This window comes from Symphodus melops (genome assembly GCF_947650265.1).
Source record: "Symphodus melops genome assembly, chromosome: 4".
NCBI classification, from domain to species: Eukaryota; Metazoa; Chordata; class Actinopteri; order Labriformes; family Labridae; genus Symphodus; species Symphodus melops.
This window is the reverse complement of record NC_136694.1, coordinates 13,971,570-13,991,432: the sequence shown is the minus strand read 5'-3', so window position 1 is coordinate 13,991,432 and position 19,863 is coordinate 13,971,570. Positions and strand designations below refer to the sequence as shown.

The 19,863-nt window shown below is 41.9% G+C and overlaps 2 protein-coding genes across 4 annotated transcripts; both read right to left on the bottom strand.

Annotated features, from left to right (window-relative positions):
- Window positions 1-363: 363 nt before the first annotated feature.
- On the bottom strand, window positions 364-12,597 carry eif4ba (eukaryotic translation initiation factor 4Ba). Of its 3 annotated transcripts, XM_079341306.1 has the most exons (15): window positions 12,488-12,597; window positions 10,535-10,675; window positions 9,521-9,726; window positions 8,705-8,821; window positions 8,448-8,502; window positions 8,212-8,358; window positions 7,420-7,551; window positions 7,098-7,244; window positions 6,635-6,893; window positions 5,675-5,763; window positions 5,275-5,536; window positions 5,129-5,166; window positions 1,570-1,699; window positions 1,078-1,150; window positions 364-795 (listed from the first exon to the last, which is right to left on the bottom strand). In XM_079341306.1, the coding sequence occupies exons 1-15, from the start codon at window positions 12,498-12,500 to the stop codon at window positions 718-720; spliced, it is 1,887 nt and encodes a 628-aa protein (XP_079197432.1). In that variant the 5' UTR covers window positions 12,501-12,597; the 3' UTR covers window positions 364-717. The 3 variants fall into 3 exon arrangements, with proteins under 3 accessions (XP_079197432.1, XP_079197433.1, XP_079197434.1); XM_079341307.1 differs by lacking the exon at window positions 1,570-1,699; XM_079341308.1 differs by lacking the exons at window positions 1,078-1,150; window positions 1,570-1,699.
- Window positions 12,598-14,407: 1,810 nt separating this feature from the next.
- Window positions 14,408-18,375, bottom strand: LOC306822351 (keratin, type I cytoskeletal 18-like). Its single transcript, XM_079341317.1, has 7 exons — window positions 17,823-18,375; window positions 16,486-16,568; window positions 15,777-15,933; window positions 15,506-15,670; window positions 15,292-15,417; window positions 14,800-15,020; window positions 14,408-14,614 (listed from the first exon to the last, which is right to left on the bottom strand). Exons 1-7 carry the CDS (start codon window positions 18,252-18,254, stop codon window positions 14,575-14,577), a joined length of 1,224 nt encoding a protein of 407 aa, XP_079197443.1. The 5' UTR covers window positions 18,255-18,375; the 3' UTR covers window positions 14,408-14,574.
- Window positions 18,376-19,863: the final 1,488 nt, after the last annotated feature.

Sequence of the window (19,863 nt, the reverse complement as noted above, 5' to 3'; positions counted from 1 at the left end):
AGAATTTTTGAGACGTCTGGGAACATCTTTTAATCTAAGGTACAACGATGAGGGTACTGACACTTGAATGAACTTTTCTGGCTCTCTCAGCTCACTGGTAGTCCTGTGTTTAGAAGTAATTCAGGGATTTATTAACTCTTGCACATGATAGTGTTCCTTAGTCACTGTAGTTACGAGTCTCATCAATTTAAACATTGAATTATTTGCCTAAGAATAAACATGTTCCGTAATGAGTAACTATGCCATTGAAGCAGCAATATTTAAAGTTAACTATTCAAAAATCAAAACATTTTCAAAGATAAAAAGTGTAATTGTCCGTCTTATATTTCCCTCATCACACCAGAGATCCACAAATATACAAAATCAGTTTTTCCCCACTTTTTCCATTTATTTATTACCAATAATTCAATGTTATCCATCATTTTCCATGTGTCAGCTAACCTTTTTTCCATTTAAAACAAAGTCCAGTATGTGACTATTCTTTAGAACGTGAATAGTCCTGAATGTTGGGCAGGGGAGGGAGGGGGGGAGGAGGGGTGTCTCGAAATTAAAGGACAGGTTTGTAGGAGTAAAAGAAAGGATGGGAGTAATGTCCTCCCAGGAGCCTCTTCCATGTGAGGAGTTTTTTTTCATAAGCTAAGTGAGATTATTTCTTTTTTCTGCGTTCGTTGTTTTCTCCTCTTCTTGCGCTTTTCGGGCCTCGTCTCGTTATTTGCTCTATTCTACGTCGTCTGCGTCATCTCCTTGGTCTCCGTCGATAAGCAAAGCGGCGTACTTACTGGCTGAGCTGAACTTCTGGAAGGGAAAACAAAAACAAAAGGGGATCTGGATCAGAACAGTGGCTTTGGATGCTTCACATGAACAGCTTTCAGAAGAAAAACAAAAAGAGGTCAACTTTCTCAAGAGATAGGAAACATCAGGGTCTATTATCTTAAGATCGCTGAAGAGAAATTTATCAACCAGCTACAATGAACTGGAGGCTCTGCTAGAACTACTTAAGGCTTGGGGGAAACCCGTGAGGAGGAATAATTCAGGTGACATTCAAGTCTGACTAAACCTTGGCAGTGAAGGACTTACGGGGGTTGGGGTTTCTTCAAATTTCTTTGGCTCGGGGGGTGGTCTGGAGTCTCGGTCTCTTCTGTTATCCTTTCTACAATCCGAACGAACACTGAGGTTAAAATTTATTGGCACAGCTCGGTGCTGGAGAGTTTACTTTGTTTTTTTTTTAAATCCTTAAAAAACACACAGCTAATGAGATTTACTCAAAGGAGAACAAATTCTGCACAATTTCATTGTGTGAAAATGTTACATCTATAAGCTGCTTGGCACCCAGTTCACACTGTGCTCAGTCCTCTTCTCTTTAAAAGAACAACATTAAATAACATTGAGAATGTCCAAAATCCTGAAGGAACTTAATTATAAAAGTGCATCAGCAGAAATCCTGCTGTTCAAACTCAATGAGTCATGAGATGTGAAGCTGAGCATAGGTCACTCTTTACAGATGCCTACTTAATGTTCTCCGTCTCATTCATTAAGAAGTTTGGAGTTTGCTAGCTTTGGATGGCTGACCTGTCTGCCTCCTTTCTTCGGTCTCTGTTGGGCCCCTCTCCTCGACCCCGCCCTGCTCCAGGCCCCGCAGGCCCCCCTCGTGCCCGTGGGGGCCCCCGGTCCCGACGCACACCGCCAGCCTTGTTCTCATCTTAAAGGAGAAGCCAGACAGTTGAGTGAAGGGAGGTTGGTGGACTTTAAAAATCGAATTGCCTTCTGCGATATATATAAAGCTGTTTTGAGTCGTTCGGACAGTCGACTACATTCTCCACACACTGCAGCATCTGAAGACACAGGGTTGGATTTTCAAACGCTGTAGAACCGAATGAAAGGTTCAAAAAGGCTAACAAGCAAGCTGAGCCTGTTCACTTTTCAAATTGTACCAAAGCTTTCAAAAACAAAACAAAATTCTACGCTAATACCAACTGAAAGGGGATTTTCATGTTTTGCTAGATGTCTCTGAGTTGAGAAGAGATTTCCCTTTTGTTACTTTTTAGTATTATAACAAATCAGACCGAGACTTTTTTTTAGTGCTCCTCTTGTCATGAATACTCTTCCCCCATAGGAAGATGAGCTCACCGCCTGCTCCTATCATATTCTGGCTGTGTTGAAAACAATGAGTATAAAACAGCTGCACAGCAGTGTGAAAAGTAACAGCTGCTCTCATCTCACCTCATCATGTAAGTGAGAAAGTCTTGAATGAAGAAACGCTACAACATGACTTTAGAAATAAAACAGACTTGTGTGAATAGTGACGCTCTCTTTCTTAGCGTTCGTTTTGATCCGTCACTGAGGCCCCGTTTACACGGAGACGCTGTGACAGAAACGCATCGAAACGACCCCACTCTGGATTCGGAGTACAGATCGTCTAAACGATGTAGTTCTCACGCCCGGCCAGTAGTGGGCAGTGGAATGTTACAGAGCGACACTCACCAGTACAACCACTTCCTCCACAACATCCTCCTCAGCTGCTAGTTCTCCCAAGTCTTACCCAAATGCAGCGTATGGTCGCCCTGCGCTTGGGTAAAGGTTGAACGATTTGCCGCAAGTGTTCGATGCTCTTTCGGCGGCGACATACACGATGCATCATATCAAGGTTCTGTTTATACAACGCGAATAGCTGCTGAAGCACATAGCACAAGCGAATCCGCCGCCGTTGTTGTTTATGTTTGTTCTCGACTACTGCGCATGTCCAAATGTATGGGGAGAGGTGTGGTGAGGTCATCGCAGCCAGAGAGTTCGCTCCGTTTCGTTCACATGGCTGCGATACGCCCCCAATATCAGTTTTGTTCCAACCTGGAGGTCGAATTCAAAAGCTTGCGTTTTCACCCCCGCGAAACACCGACGCCGTGTGAACGAAAGGCCAATCCGCTACTCAACTGTTTCGTCTTACTGTCACAGCGTCTGTGTAAACTGGGCCTGAGGGATTTGAGGAGGTAAAGGTTATAAATCAAAAAGCCTTTTACATGTTGTCTTTTGTCATTGAAAAATGGTCACCCTACTTTGACATCAGAATTACATTGTAAACACAGCGTCAGTAGACGAGTATTTTGTTTGCACGTCGCAGGTCCAACCTGTGGCTTTCAAGCATGAAGCATGTGTTCAGTGACACAAATTAACCGTCAAATATTTGGTAAAGTCCTGATAGATGCTAGACCAGTGAACACCTTTGTTTACTATTATTTTGATTATTTATCATTCTTCTCTGTCTTTCCAATTGGAGCATTTACTTCAACCCTTTGTATGGATACGTCTGATGTTGTCACCGCCCCATAAAATGGATTGCCTGAAAAAAAAGGTGGAAGGTCCAGTGTATTTTTCTGAGTGACTGCATGCGTCCACATTCCAACTGTCATCATTGAAATCGATTAAAAAAAGATGCAGGTTCAATGTTTAAAAAAAGGACACGCCATTCATGTAAAGCCACACTCTACTCAAACTTTCTACATTTCTAAAATCAAATCCACATCAAAATACAAAGAGAGAACCACAGACTCAGTCTGTTTTAAAGGAAAGCTGTCAGATGGTGAAATAACCACTATGTTTAGAAAGAGCTTGGACAGGTGGAGCAGGGCATTGTAGTGACTGAGGCCCAAAAGATGCCAACCTGTTGTGTTTCGGCATTTTTATTTTTTCTTCCACACAACAACAGAGCTTTAGATGCATGACAGCGGACGGTTCTGGAAACCAGAGTGCACATTTGTGGAAACAGCACCGTCCCCATCACCGTGTAAACTGGAAACAGTGTTCATTCCAAATACCGACCTTACACCCATGCAGGTCGCGGTTACAGAAAACAGCCATGCACGAGTAGGTGGAGTACAATAACAGTGGGTGACTCCTGATGTCTACATCTCAGTCCCATAACTGCATCCAGGACTCTCTCACTTGAGTCTCAGTCCCTCACACCAGCGGTGCATGGAGCGATGCAAAGACACGAAGCAACGAGGAAATAAGAGACGCACCGTTCTGCGGAAGCGCCACGTGAAGCAGTGTTTGTTCAGGGTCACTTCTCAGCTGTCAGTCTGCTTTAACAGCAGTACAAGATATTCACAATAACAGTGTTTTGTCTCTGTATGTTACCTGATAAACAACTGCACATGAAGAAGCAGTCTGCTAAAAACCATATGGATCATTTTTGAATGTTTTATATTGTTTTTTTGTTTTTTTACTGATAATCCAACAGTTTCCTCTGTATTTTACAAACACAGACTTGATGTCTGAGCAATACTGAAAATTAATTGAAAGGTTCCAAATTTAAAAAAACAGAGACTCCCGTGAAGTCTGCTCACTCAACAGATCTCCCTCCTACCTCCTTTTTTCAGTTGTGGTGCTTCGGGACGCTCCTTCACGCGTCTGACCGAGGGGCAAGCATTTCACAGAACTGAGATGCAGGGCATGCGTTGTTGAATTAGAAAATCACACTGGTCAACTCCTCGTCTGTCACGCATGCTAAACTGTTTTCAGACGTTTTTGAGAATCTGCGTGCACGCCGATTGAGATCAAAAATGTTGACGCCTGAACCATAAACATTTTGAGAGACGAAAAAAAAAAAAATAATAATTTTCTAGGAGGATCATCCTCCTGTAAATGTGCCCAGCAGCTAAAAGGGTGAACTTCATTGAGTTTTCTCACTGCATGCTGCTACAAATGTAAACATTCGATAATTGTGGACAAGAACGATGCTCACAGTGAGTTAGAGAAGCTGAAGCAGAAGAAAGCTGAGCCTAGGTGTGAGTGAAGAGTCGAGGCTGGAAGAAGAGCTGAAGAACAGACCCCTAAAAGGTATCAACGTCATTTAGATAACTAAAGGGCCATTTTGGTGTTGGCAAACGTTCTTCCTCTTACTCATGCTGCTCACCCATTTAGCTGTTAAACTATTGCAAATGTTGTTGTAAAATTTGACTGGTCTCAATTCAAATCAACCTGCTACTTTTTAATCACCTTGTCTCCTTTTGTTGAACTTTTTTGCTTTTGTGCTACAAGCCACTCTGGTCTGGTTTGAGTTGACTCGGGTAACAACTTAACATAACCTGAAGTTATATTCTTATAGTTCCCAGCATGTTTGTTCAGGACTTACCTTTCTCACAGTCTCTTTCATCTGCACAACTTGGGGAGCTGAAGAGAAAGTAAAAACAGTTAAAATAATAAACGACACAAAATGATTCAGGATAGTTTTAAAAATGTTCTGGCTTTTCTTCAGCCCTAAAAATCTCTCAGTCTCACCTGAGTTTGGGAGGAGCTGAACCAGTTGGGGAAACAGGAGAGACTGGAAGTCGTCCATCGCCATCACTAGAGCCTGTGCTGGCTGCACTTCTCTTGGCCCAGACATTTTCCTTGGGAGGAGGTGCGGGCATCACTTTTGGTGGCTCCTTGGATGAGTTGGTAGAGGGAGGATGAGGGGAGGTCCCAGGGGAAGAAGGCTCACCTTCTCTCCCGCTGAAAACCTCGTTGTCACCAGAGCGCTCACTGTCTCGACACCTGGAAGCTGGCGGGTGAAAAGCAAATGCAGAGTTTGAATATTTTGCGTTGCATACAGACCCAGACGAACAATCTTCCCGCGTCTCTTTAATGTTCAAAAAGAGAACCAGACTGAAGAGGATAGGTTCAAGAATATGTATCGCACCTCTTCCAGAAGTGCTTCCAGGCTGTGAAGACTCACTTCCTGTACGAGATCGCTCGGTAGGAGCTTCATCGTTGCGCCAGCTTGGATCCCTGAAAACAACAATAAAAAGGGTCATGTATACCACATCTCCAGTGGGACTAAGGGTGGGCATACTCTGTGGATTTGGAACAGATGCTTTTGAACTTTGACGAAATCAGCAATGTCTCTTGTCAACTATGCAGAGGGGGCCACCAGTGCTATTCATAGTCAAACAAGCTGCGACCACAAGTGAGATCAATTTCTGTCATGTTCAAAGTTTTTGTGACTTCACACAATTTAAGCCTGTCCCGAATGCAGCAGCGCAAACTGGAAGAAAGCATCTGAAAGCACAATAGTGACAGCAAGCATGCCTGTGATGCCCCCCGCCCCCCCATAATGAAAGATATGAGGGAGACAAATGCTTGTGGATATCCAATTGCCAGGGAATATGTGTCAGTGTTTAGCTTGCTTGTTAGCTTGTATGTGGGTGATGCTAAGTATATGTGTGTTAGAGACGGTGTTTCAAGTTAGCTGGTGTCTGTAGTTTAGCTGTGCATATGAGACAACTGAAACACACATGATGCCACTTCAACTCGTCTGTGTGAGTTTTGACAAATGTTATGTCTTGATTTAACTCGTACAATGTGAGCGTGTGATTTGTGAGCTTCGGTTGTGCGTCCTTCAAGATTCCCTGAAATGACACTCCACTGTGACATTGAAACAGCTGTACAGTATACCTGACATGAAAGAGGTCAAGGTTCTGAGAATTTGGCCAAACATTTCTTTGCTGCAATGTCAGCGCTGCTCAAACACCAAATGGAGTTAAATGGCATTTTACAATAGAAAAGTATGCAGTTGCCTAACCAACTGTGATTGTCGTTTGGTTTCCACCACTTCATCATGTACTGTATGACGCCATGACCGTGCATGGCAAACCCTGACCTGTCTCTCATCTTTCTGTCGGGTCCTCTGCCTTTGTCCTCCTCCAGCTGCCTCTGCAGCCTCTCTTCTTCTTTCTTCAGCCGCTCCTCCACCTCTCTCTCCTTGGCTGCTGTGTCAACTGGCTTGGCTGCACCAAAGATGGACGAGGCCCTGCTGCCGGAGCTTGGTGGGGCAGCAGGGGGCGTTCCACCACCGCTACCTTCTTCCTCCTTGGGAACGCTACGGGGCTTGAGGTTTAACTTGGGTCTCTGCAGGGGAGCTGGCAGGAGTGCAGGAGAGCACATTAATAAATAAGGCATTGAATACACGATCATGATTAAAGCTTTTAAGAATATGTCAACATCGGTAACTACAATATTATTCATTTACATTATGTCTGATCCACTAGAGATCATTAGACTGATCATCTCTAGTTATCCAACTAAAAATGATGGATGAGACCTTTAATACATGGGACTCTTACCCCTCTCCTCACGCCTGTCATCCTTTCTCTCGTATCGCTCTTCGCGATCGCCATAACGATCATTGCTTCCCCTAATGTCGTCATTATCGCGACGGAAGCCACTGCCAAAGGCACGACGACCTCCTCCACCACCACGAGAGTCAAAACCTGAGGAGGCAGCAGAAGAGGAAGAAACAGAAAACTTAAGTCCGTTTAGAGGAATACAGTCGATGTTTCAAGCTGCGTTCGAGGCCATACAAGCCAAAGCTGCAGCAGGAAATGATGCATTAATGGCACTACTTGCACAGTGAGGTACCAGGTCCAAACAATGAGAAAGTCACACCTCCTCTATCGTAGTCTCTGCGGTCCCTGTCATCATAACGATCACGGTAGCGATCTCTTCCTCCGTCATAGCGGTCATTATCCCGTCTTGGCCCATCTCTGAAGCGATCTGACTCATAACGGTCTCTTGATCCTGCAGGAGTTGTGACAGAAAAACACGCCATTTCAGCTTACAAACATTTGACTGGACTGAGTTCTTACTGTGAATAAAAGAACAGTCTGTAGGAAAAAGCTGATTGTATTTGTTTTGGATACATTTATAAACAACACTCGAGCTTGTTAAACAAGTGAAAAGCAGTCTCTGAACCTATTGACAATCATCATCTGATAGATGTTTAAGTTTAAGCCTTCTGGATTGGATGCCGAATTTCCTATGAAATTCGGGTGGAGCCGGTGGCGAGCATTAAACCACTTCCAGCCAAGTGGTCAACATCATAGCCTTTTTCTTGTGAATCAGCATGAGTCGAAATTCCCACGTGGGCTTCACTCTGGCTTACTTTCGCCGTATGAGTCCCAAATCAAACATGTTTTCTTGGAAAGAACTTAGTTTGCGTAAATGGTTCTTCAGCTTGCTGTAAAAACAACATCAGGATGCAGATGCAGAGAGGAAAATAACTTTTAAAAATGCTTGTTTGTTGAATTGAGGATTTCTGCTCAGGGAATCTAAACGATTGCTTTTTCGGGACAAAACGTCGAGCAGATCTGTTGCTCGAGTAGAAATGTTTAACTCTTTAATTGAATTGTTAGCTGAACTTTTATGCAGAATTCTGTTTAAAGAGCATTAAGTACTCACTCTCTCCAAAGGCATCATCTCTCCTAGGAGGGGCTGAATCCTCCGTATCCCCACTGGGCCGAGCCCTCCAGTCAGTGTCTGTTTTGTCAGGACCCATGTCCCCCATGCGTCCACCTCGATCTCTGCCTCCCATACCCCCGTCCCTCTCTGTGGTGGAACAGAAATGAAGAGATGTTACGCTATGGTTCTGTAGGACTGAAGAGCCTCGTAATGTGGTCTAGCTCTCAGCAATGTACCTTTATCATTAGACTGGTCTGCGATATCCACACGGATCCTCCGGTTTCCCAGGTTCTGTTTGTGTGGACAGATACAGGGTACAAGTTAGTAACTCGCCCGCATATGTATGAGGAAGACACTTTGCTACAGTTAGGGTTGTTCTTTTATGAAGTGGGGGCAATAACCCTGAGTCTTATTGTGTGCAAACACTTAGAGAAAAAGTCTGACATACATTAAAGGTTCAGGCATGAGTTCAAACAGTTAAACCAAGGCTCACCTCCTCGCTGAGACTGAGGGCCCTCAGGAGGGAATCCACATCATCAAATTCAGCGTAGCCAAAGCCCTTCAGTCTCTCGGGGTTATTCGGCTCTCTGGGCAAACGCACCGCACTGATCTGGAGAGGGGAAAAAAAGAAAAAAGAAACAGAGAATGCTGAACGGTTCACTTAACAAGGGACAGGACAACAGTAGAGTACAGATTGTGCACAAACAGATTTACTTTTGGACGAAGCAATCAATCACAGCCACAATTGGGAGTCAAAAAAGCTCCAAGTCCAAACTGTAAAAATTTCAATTATTTCCCAGAGACTCTGCAAAAACTTAAAATATGCAAGAATTTAAAGTAGCTATTGGACCATGAACAGAATCATGTAGTGCAGATAAGGCGCTGAACGAGAAGCTTCGTGGGACTCTCCTGACTTTTAAATCACTCAAACCAATAAGTTTTCTTTAACAGAAATCTGAATGGTCCTGCTTGAATTTCCCTCAGGATCAATAAAGTATCTATCTATCTATCTATCTATCTATCTATCTATCTATCTATCTTTAAAATTCAGGTTATCTGTGACTATTGTTTTCTTCTCCATTATTTAGCTACTTAAAGAAACTGTTGAGTAATTTAGTGGGAGGTCGACCTGTCTGTCCCGTTTCTTACACACCAAGTGGCGTTAACTGCTGCAGTGCTGAAGACTAAACCCTCAAACAAATAAAGATCGAACACACGCATCGATGTTCTGAGTGTTGAAGACCCCTGTAAAGAGAGATGCTATGTGTTTTAAGCTCCATGCTGCACAGATGCTCATTGCTACACGTACTGCCAAGCCGCGGAAGAAGTCTTTGATCGATTCTTCGGAGACGTCGTAGGGAAGGTTTCCCAGGAAGGCCGTGTAAGGCGGGCTGCGGGGCAGTCGGGACCGGTCAACATTGGGTTCACGAGCTGAACGAGGCGCTGTGGGAAGGATGGACCGGTCAATGGGTGGCGCCCGGTAGCTGTCCTCCTCTGTGTGCCAGGAAGTTGAGACTGGAGGGGGAAAAAAATGAAGAAAATAATAAATAACAAATACAAACCTGAAAATTACATTTAAATACGAAATAAACTAATTATCTAATCCTGAAAAAGGTGTTTTTCAAATCCTACAGTTCTTCTATATGGACAAAGACAAAAGCAACATATGCATAACTATTTGAGCAGAAACTACATCCTTACAGTTACCAAAAAAATAAACTCACATAAACTGACATTAACAAATCCCTCAGTGAGAGAAGCAGCTACTTCTGAAATTAAACCCTTCATATGTGGCATGAACCTTTAGCTAGCAAACAGTCAAGTGTTCTGACGCTGGTCTACTTATAGTGGTGTAAAAGGTGTAACTGTTCTATGAGGAATATATCTATGCAGAACATAACAGCTGCATTTCACGAGCCAAGAAACCTACACAGCCTATTAGAATAAGAACTAAGATGTTGGATTTATTTCAAACTATTTGATATGGTTTTCTGAAACCAGAGAGACTTCGCGAGGCATCACGTGACAAGAAGTTCAAGTTCAGCACCGAACATCTGACAAAAGCTAGGCGAAAACGCACGATACTGAGAAATATGACAAATGAGCCTGTGCAACACGATAAATCTATGGATGTGTGATAACAGTGTACAATATCAAGAGCAATGAAAAAACATGTTTTAAAGAGAGCATGTTACCCATAAGTCAGTTCTTCGTGTGTTGTTTCTCGGTTTCACACAACATGTCCCTGCTGAATGCTAACAGCTATTTCTAACCTCTACATGAGGATGGCTCAGCTTATGTCGGTATCTTAGTGTGAGCTCACCATCACCATCCAGGTCGTCGGTCTCATCGGCCCAACTAGTGGACTTGGCTGGGTAGCTTGGGGGAGCATTATTGCCTCCGCTGTCTTCTGCCAAGAAGTCAGTCAGAGTGAGGGTCTTCCCCTTCTTATTCTTCTTCTTAGCTGGACAGGAGACACACACGAGAGAAGACAGTCAGACAAAGAGGAAATATGCTGGAGCATTTGATTCAATACAGTCCCCTCCTGGATTTATTTTTACTCCACACTAAATGGGATTATAGAAGTTTAATAACTACAAATATGTCATCAATTGATACATTCAGCCCATTATTTGGAAAACTGACGATGGATTGAATAAAAGTCATCTTTCATCTCAGGAAAACGACAGGTTGGTGTTAGCCATTACATGGCAACAACTATCTGGGTGCAAATTAACAACACTGGGCTCTTTTTAAATAGATGTATGCGTCTCTGCACATGTGAAGGCTGCCTCTCTGAACAAACAGAGAAATACTACTGAAGCATTTGAAACGTAGGTATCCAGGCAGTCAGATAAGGAGACAGCACTATGAGGGGAAAAAACACTGACTTGTTTTCTTATAGAACAGTTAAACAGGGAGTGGTTGGTCAGTCCAAACTGTCACTGTGCAGCAGGTCAAACAGACCTTGACATGTTCAGACCACAGTTGTATTTTAAAAGGGAATGCACCTTCATGGGTTAAATCAATGGGTCATGCATACATATAACAGAGCGGCCGTGATATTATCTGTTAAAATGAAAAAAACAGTTAGCAGTGAGTTCACACATCTCACTTCATAGAGTCGGTGTAGTTTGTTTTGGTCTGACACAGTAAAAAAAAAAAAGGGGGAGCAACAAAAAGGTGGCTGGGAGCTTCAATGTGACAAACAACTGTCAGGACATTCCACACACACACACACACACACACACACACACACACACACACACACACAGAGAGAGAGAGAGAGAGAGAGAGAGAGAGAGAGAGAGAGAGACACCTCTGCGCATAACGCCAAGTCATTGTTTACAATTATCAGTCATAACATCACTCTAAATAACACTAGAAGCAGTAAGGTGTCTACTGACTGACGTGTTTCACGCCGATATGACTCACGCGAGCTAAGTAGCTGCGTGGTGTTAACTTTTCAGAGCTGCTAAATCTACCAAAGCTGAAAGGACAAACAAAACTGTAGCGCTCAACATGCATCTTGTTTGTCTTCTATTTGTGTAGGTAGCTTTTGTTTTTATGCCTCTGTGGGCTCAGCAAAAGACTGCTGACGGGAAAGTCTCCCTGCTTTAGCTGGCTAGGTTTTAGGGCCTAGTGCACGACGCAGTGCCAGGATCCAAGTGCGCCATCACCGGAGAAAGACTCGGCCGGGCGGATAGGACGGCCTTAAAGTTGTGAAGCTGCCCGGAAAGTGTTTAGGATGCAACCAGAGAAGCCCAGCTGCCCCCGTTTCATCAAACCCCGATACCAGGAGAGCAAGGCTACACACGTGGGGCGCCTCCTCGGGCTGCCCGGACCTCTCGGCCCGGCTCCTCCTCCACGAGACGCGCTTGCGCCCGATGCTGATCTGCTCTCAGCGCCACGGACACACAATGTGCCAGCTTTACACGCAGTTACAAACATCCCACACCGTGTCTCAGAGCTACCACATCGTCCCGTAACATGTGAACTCAATGGTGGATAACTTGAACACCACAGCAGCACGCTCCAGATACATTTATACTTCTCTTTTTTTTTTTAGCTTGAGCAAGTCTAGCTCCGTTCATATGGCTTCATCTTTACCGGGCCAAAACAACCGACAGACCTGCTTCTACATGCGGAACAACGACGCGAACAATTAGCGCAGGCTATTAACGATTCTCAAACTTTATGTTTTTAATTATATTTAGTCATAACCCACTGAAATTCCCCACAACCGACCAAGATCGTTCACCCTCATAAACCTCACCTGACGCCGCCATGTTGGAGAGCGAGTTCGTCGTAGTTCCCGGATGTAGGCGTCAGAGGTTTACTATCGGGAGCGCGCATCACCACTCACGGACCTGTCCCCTCCCTTGTTTGTATCTGCTGAACTGTGATGACTGACATTTCCATCAACTAAGTCTTATTTTTCACACACTGTATCACCTTTACCCGCCCATTTGAAGGTTGTTGATGGTTTTTCACTCAGCAGTCTACAGATTATGTCAGTAGACTGCTGAGTGAAAAACAGAATGTTTGTAAAACACCAAACAGAATGTTTGTAAAGGCTTATTTATTAGCTCCAAGTATGATGTGTACAACTGTTTAGTGCATAATTTCTAATCTTTTATGACTTAAAAAAACAGCTTTAACCTGTCCTGTTTTTTTTTTTTTTTTTTTAAATTCTGCCTTAATGTAAGAGAAGCCTGAACTGCTAGAACAAGGGAGGATTAAAATGCCTTTGAGGCTTATCCCAGGACGTGGTTTGTGCTTATTGAGACATTTGTACAGTTATTATTTCTGATGATATGATTTATCTTTTTTTCTTTTTAATTATGAATAGCAATGTTACCAGTGCATTAATGTCTGCTATAGTGTGAATGAGCATTGTTTAGTTTATTGAATATACTGCTGTAGACTAACACTTCATCTATAACAATGCATGCTATTTTTAAAGTTAACATTTTTTTGTGTAAACATTTTATATTGAAAATATTAGCTGTAAAATTAATGTGGTAGAGTTAATGAAACAAACTGTATGATAAAAAAAGAAAACAAAGTGGTGAAAACGCTTCAGTGAACATTATGTATCTTTTTTGTGCTAGAAATGAATCGGACACCCTTTTTGCAATCATTTTCAACTGCTTTGATGAAGAGTGGATAATGGTAATCAATATTTTAACTTATTCTTCAAAATTGTTTTTTTTTACACATTAATAGATCAAGCCTGAGTGACGTCACTCATCTATAACTGCAGGGGGCTCTGGAGACTCATCAGTGGCAGCTGCCATGTTGTAAAACCTGTCTCTTTCTAACTTAGTCAACCTAAACACAGGTTAAGAGCTGGAGCTAAGGTGGGTTTAATCCTCTTGACTAAACTGTTTCATCACACTTGTCTGTCTGAGGTTTGCCTAATTATGCATTATCGTTTATAAAATAAAATAGGATGCTTTATATATTTTTTTAAATCTTCCTGGTACAGTGAGTTCCGCTGAGGACAATAACCAGTTACACCAAAAATGTTTGTACTAGCTGTAAAAAATTAGCTTTTTTAATGGGCTTTTTAACAGGGCTGTTAACAGACACTCGAACAAACTGCAGGATTTTGACTTCATTTTTCAACACCAGAGGCTGCTGTTGGTTATTTCTTAGTCATTGTTTTTATTAGGATGTGGTTCTTTTGTGAAAAATATTCAATGACAAGTCTACATATACAACACATACTTTCAGAAGGTCAACACTCTTCAATTGTTATGCACAGGCCTAATTACAGAGGTTTCTTTAACTGTTCAGAGGTGTCTTTGAAATAGCACATATATTTATTTTCCCACCGAGGTTAAGCATAAAATCTTTAATTTTTCATTTTGTATTCTTAGTCATTGGGCCTTCTAAATCTTGTTTCTGTCTGTCTGTCTGTCTGTCTGTCTGTCAGTCTGTCTGTCTGTCTGTCTGTCTGTCTGTCTGTCTGTCTGTCTGTCTGTCTGTCTGTCTGTCTGTCTGTCTGTCTGTCTGTCTGTCTGTCTGTCTGTCTGTCTGTCTGTCAGTCTGTCTGTCTGTCTGTCTGTCTGTCTATTTATCTTTAAAAACCATGAATGCAATTGCTTTCAACTTTGATTTTTTAAAAATCAGTTAGTAACTTTTAATACAAACACAATTAAGCTTAAAATAAAACAACAATACACATGAGTCGTGATCTTGGGACAAATAGTGGTTTTATTGCATTTGACTTGGCTGTTAGGTCTGCAATGTTTTTCTTTTACTTAATGTACTGGCATTGTTATTTTTTTTAAGAATTAGGTGTTGTGTTTTGTTCTTCTTTCATTGTTGGGATGGCACGAAATTCTTGGTTCCGAATTAGTTTAATCCGGCCAGCTCATCCAGTGCATCCTGAAGCCTGTATGAAGCACAAATAAACATGTTGACTTTTTAAATATTCATGTACAACTAAGTGGAAATACTGCCTCACTTAAGGTTCTTAGTCATACTTGACCATGCAAAACATGCTATCAAATAACTATAGTATTCACCTCTACTACCATCTGCCTTGTTTCACGTCTTCCACCTCTTCATAACTCTTACTTGAAGTCTCCACCATCCAGCAGACTCTTGTAAGTTGAAATCTCTGCTTCCAGCCTTAACTTCATGTTGAGCAGCACCTCGTAATCCTGCGTCTGTTGCTGAATATTTGCACGCAAGTTGGTCAGCTCCTCCTCAAGACACATTATGATGTTGTTGTACTTCTCCATTTCTATGTTGTTCCTTTGCTCTGTGTTGCGTAATGTTTCTTCTAAGGAGGCTTTCTGATAAAGGATCAGAAAGGACAAGTTAAAAAGCATGCCAACAATGTTATTATGTGAAGCAAGTCCAAATTTGGAGAACATGGGAAAGTTCCAACCTTTGCCGAATATGGTAAAAATCACAATATTTACTGGTTTATATAAAGGCATAACAAATAGAATAATATACCGTAAGTGTGAGAGCTGCAGCTCTCACACTTATAAAAACGTATAAAAACGTATAAAAACTTTGTTTTAACTAAATTAAAACAAAATTAATAAAATGCATGCTTACTAAGCTCTGTTGGGATGTAAGTTCAATTTCCAGGTTCTGTATCTGTCTTGTTAGGTCACTCTTCTCCATCTGGGCTCCCTGGAGAGCTTCTGTGTTCTGTGATACCTGCACCTGCACATCTGCAATCTAAAAAGTACACATAAAGAAGAGCGAGCGTCAGCCTACTAACAAGGTTATTTTAAAAAAGGAAGTTACTCTTTTAAGGCTACATTACCTGATTTTCATGCCATTTTTTGAGATCCTCTGCATTCTTTAAGGCCATCTTCTCATAGTTAGCCCTCACGTCCTCCATGATCTGAGACAGGTCCTGACCTTTAGGAGCGTCCACATCTACCTGCACGCCTGAATGAGATATCTGATTCCTTAGCTCCATCACCTCCTGGTGGACAGAAACAAGAAGAGACATAAAGAAAAAAAAACATTGAAAAGATGTCCCCTGGTAGCTGATGAGATTTACACGTTAATATGATGTATTGGAAACGAACATTCTCGTGGTTCTTCTTGAGGAAGGCAAGCTCCTCCTTCACAGACTCGATCTCACTCTCGATGTTCATCCTGGTCATATTGGTGTCATCAATGACTCTCTTCAAACCGGCGATGTCGGCCTCCACAGACTGACGGATTGCCAATTCGTTGTCGTACCTAGAGGAGTGCAGACACAGATAATGTTACAATCAAATGTTATTTACCCTCTTCTGTATAGTATGATGTTATGATACCAGCTTTTTTTTCCAAACCATGTTTAAGTTAACTCGGTTTTTCTTTTAGTTTTTATTAAACTATACTCTATGTAATGTGCAGTCTCATGAGGCAGACAATATGTGTGTTATTCTTGTTCAAACCAGTATCAGTGAAGTCAGTAAGATAACATAAAGACAACAAGGTCCATGTTATCTTTACTTTCAGACAAGCGTGTGCTCGAGTATGCCAAGTGTGAAGGACAGTCACGTCATGGCACAAATAAGACATTCTCCCTTTTTCAGAAGTCTAAAATGGTATGACTTCATTTTACAAAACTAAACAGTCTGTCTTATGTGTTGTGTAGATATTATGGATTTTGTTTAGAGCACATCGATGTACAAACTCTGAATAAGCTTTGAGTTGAAGAGTGACTTGCTGCCTCAGTACAGCATGTTAAACTTTGAAGTGTAAAACAACAGAAACAGCTCTGAGATGAATTTAAAATCAACATACTTTACTTTGAAGTCGTCAGCAGCAAGTTGGGCGTTGTCAATCTGGAGCACAAAACTAGCATTCTCTGAGATCTTATCAAAGATCTGGACAGGAAAAAAAAGAATGAAGGACATAATAAATTCATTGATCGATATTTTGAATAATTTCCACTTGTATTACTCATTCAAACAAACAAAAAATCTTAAAATTTTAACACATGTTCTTCTTTAAGATTGAAGAGTTCTTCTTTTAAGAGATCCACAACAGAATCCAACATCTGATTTAAATCATTGTTTCTCCTGATGTAACAAGGGGACCTCCAGAGTCGGATTACACTCCAGAGCAGAAACCAATTTGAATTCACAGTTCAATTCATAGAAAAGAGGAACCACAAAGAGAAGAACAGGAAGAGAGGATGTTCCTGTGCCAAAACAGAATCTGGTTTTGTTTTAGCTTCGTTGGAAAGATGGGTTTCCTGTTGAAATTATTCATACAGACAAGTGGTACTTCTCTATGGTCACACCCAGCTCTTATTTTATTTGTATACATCAATGTATCTGTTTATGCATGCAATGATTTGCAAACATTCTTTGTGCATGAGTGTGCTTGTGATTTTATTTGCTCATATGTACATCCTTCCACAGATACTCATCCCTTTATGTGTTGAGGAAAACAAAGTGCCACCATCAATGTGTCATCTTGTGACATATAAGATCAGGGGTCTGCACAGGAATGTGACATTTGACTCTGCAGACTGGAGCTGATTGTTATACAACCCATTCACACGCACACAACTACAGTATGTGCACACACACTGGTTGTCCACGATCCTTTATGTGTGTGTGTGTGTGGGTCATTACCACACATCTGTTTCACATTGTGGTCGCCTACACCAAAGAATGCCTGTAGAAGCAGCATTTTCAAGCAGGATTTGGGAATGTCTTTGTCTGTTTCAGATTTTTTTTTCAGTCTGCCTCCCATGATGCCGCCCGCATGCTGGTGATTCATCAGAGGAAGTTGTGACCCGTTTGTGGCGCTTACAAAGTTTTTTTGGGGGGGGGAGGGTTAGAGCTTTGCAACCACACCCTTCATTCTCTTCTAGGAAATGTGATAACCAAGGAAATGCTGAGTCTGTCTCTGCTTAAATCTTCCTAATATTAATTTCAACAATACCTACTTTAAAAGTCACAAACTTAATAAAACATGGCATTCTTCATTTAAAACAGAATACTTGCATGTAATGGCATTCATTGGTTCTTCGGTCCCCCGAAAACAATTCTTAACAATTTGAAGACTCAATTTTCTCATTTACCTCCATCACTTCATTTCATCAGTCATTATGTTATTATGATGCTTACCTGTCTGCGCAGGTCTTCAATGATGGGCTCATACTTGCTGTAGTCCCTCATGTCTGGCCCCCCCTTCTCCAGAGCCTGCATGATCTTCATCTCCAGTTCCTGGTTGGCCTTCTCAAGGTTCCTCACCGTCTCCAGGTAGTTGGCAAGGCGGTCATTCAGGTTTTGCATGGCTCCCTTCTCATTGCCCTGGATCCCAGAACCACTGGAACCGCTGCCGCCTGCTGCCAAGGATGCACCACCAAAACCTCCACCCATTCCACTGCTCACCTTGAAAGCAGAGGAAGAAGAGACGAAGGGGGCACCAGAGCGAAGGGAAGATGTGGTAGCAGAGGAAATGCGGGTTCCCTTTCCACCAGCTCCACCTTGAACGCTGAAAGCGCTATACTGGGGTGTGGAGCGGGTGAAAGACATGTTGGATCTTCTGTTACTCATGTTGGAGAAGTTCAGGCACAGCAGAGAATAAGGTTAAAATTGAGATGTGGAGACTCGCGACAGGCCAGTTGAGAAAGTGACGCTGGCAGTGGGAAGTTAGAGAATTTATACTCCTGCTTCTCTCCTTCAATCACAGCTGCTCTTTCAGACCCTGCCCACTTTAACATCGCCCCAGTCTCCCCCTCCCTGCTCTCTTGTGCTCGTATTCACCCACAGGTTCCCTTTTTTAATCGAGAGGGTGTTTTTTTGTTTCCAGGGAAACCAGCAGGCATTTTTATGTGGTTAAACACCTAAAACACCATTCACATTTAATTGACATTAACATATGAGATTATTTAGCTGGAACATGAAGAACAAAAAAGATTAGTGTAGATCTGTGTCAAAGGTGAATCGATGCTTCAACCCAAAAAGCTGGGGTTGGAGTTAAAGCTTAAAAGATTAAATATTGTTTTCAAAAATAGCTTGATTTTATAAACAGGCAACTAAATTCCTTTGGTTTGCCCATAAAAGGTTTAATGTCCACCATTTGCCACATAGTTTCTAAGTTTGTGGTCAGCAAGGCTCTAAAAATAAACATTATTTACTGGTTTGTACTAACTAGGAAGTGAGATACAACAACAGTAAATGACATTGAGCTGTTTTCCAGAGTAGCTCCAATCAGACAGAGTTTACTGAGACACTAAACACTTTAAAAAAGAAAAAAAAATCTCCGCAACCACAAAGTAAATTCAATAACAACACGAACAAGAGGGAGAACAGTTTTAACAATGATGCCTGCCATATTGTAGAAAGAAACCTAAGATCACACAAGTTTCAGATATACCCACGAGACCTTAGAGAGATGAGAAGAATAAAGAACCTCAGTAAGCCAATAGCACTTTGTCAAAAACAATAACCAAAAGAAAAGAAAAGCTGCCCTATTTTAATTTTAAACAATCATCTTTGAAGCCTGATCAGGTGAGGTAAGGGTCCTTTGATTGCTATTTTTTTCATTGATTTCAGGAATAACATTACTCACCTCACAGTCATGTGTTTTCTTCTGCATCAAAGTGTCTTAACAGCAAAGAGCCTAACACTAAGGAAATGAAAATACTCAATAAAATACAGAGAACTTTCTCCTTTTCCCCCAAAACCAGCGGCAGTAGAGCCTGATCTGGCATGACCTCGGGCAGGTTTATGTGCAGTAGGTTTAACAGAGGCTGAGGTTGTAATCAAAGAGGATTTTCTCACTGGACCCAAGAGAAGCAGAAAACAAAACGTCCAGTGGAGCCCTGGCAAAGGCTCACACACCCTTCCTGCTCTTACCTCACCTTTATAAGTGATCGAGTTACACTTATTCTCACACTGCACAGAAACACCTTGTCATTTGTTTTTTCACTGATCTATTTTAAAGTATACAAAAGAAAAGAAAGCACCAAGAGTAACAAAAAGCAAAGAAAGAAGTTCGGGGAAACACTGAAGGACAGTGAGTCACACATAAAGCGGAAGAATGAATTAAATCAGCATGACTTATACCACATGACAGAGACTTCACTGCCTTGTTTGTCTGAAGTTGTGTTGGTAACGGGTTGCCTCTGTTGCCAAGGCCTAAAAAAAAATCCTAACAAGA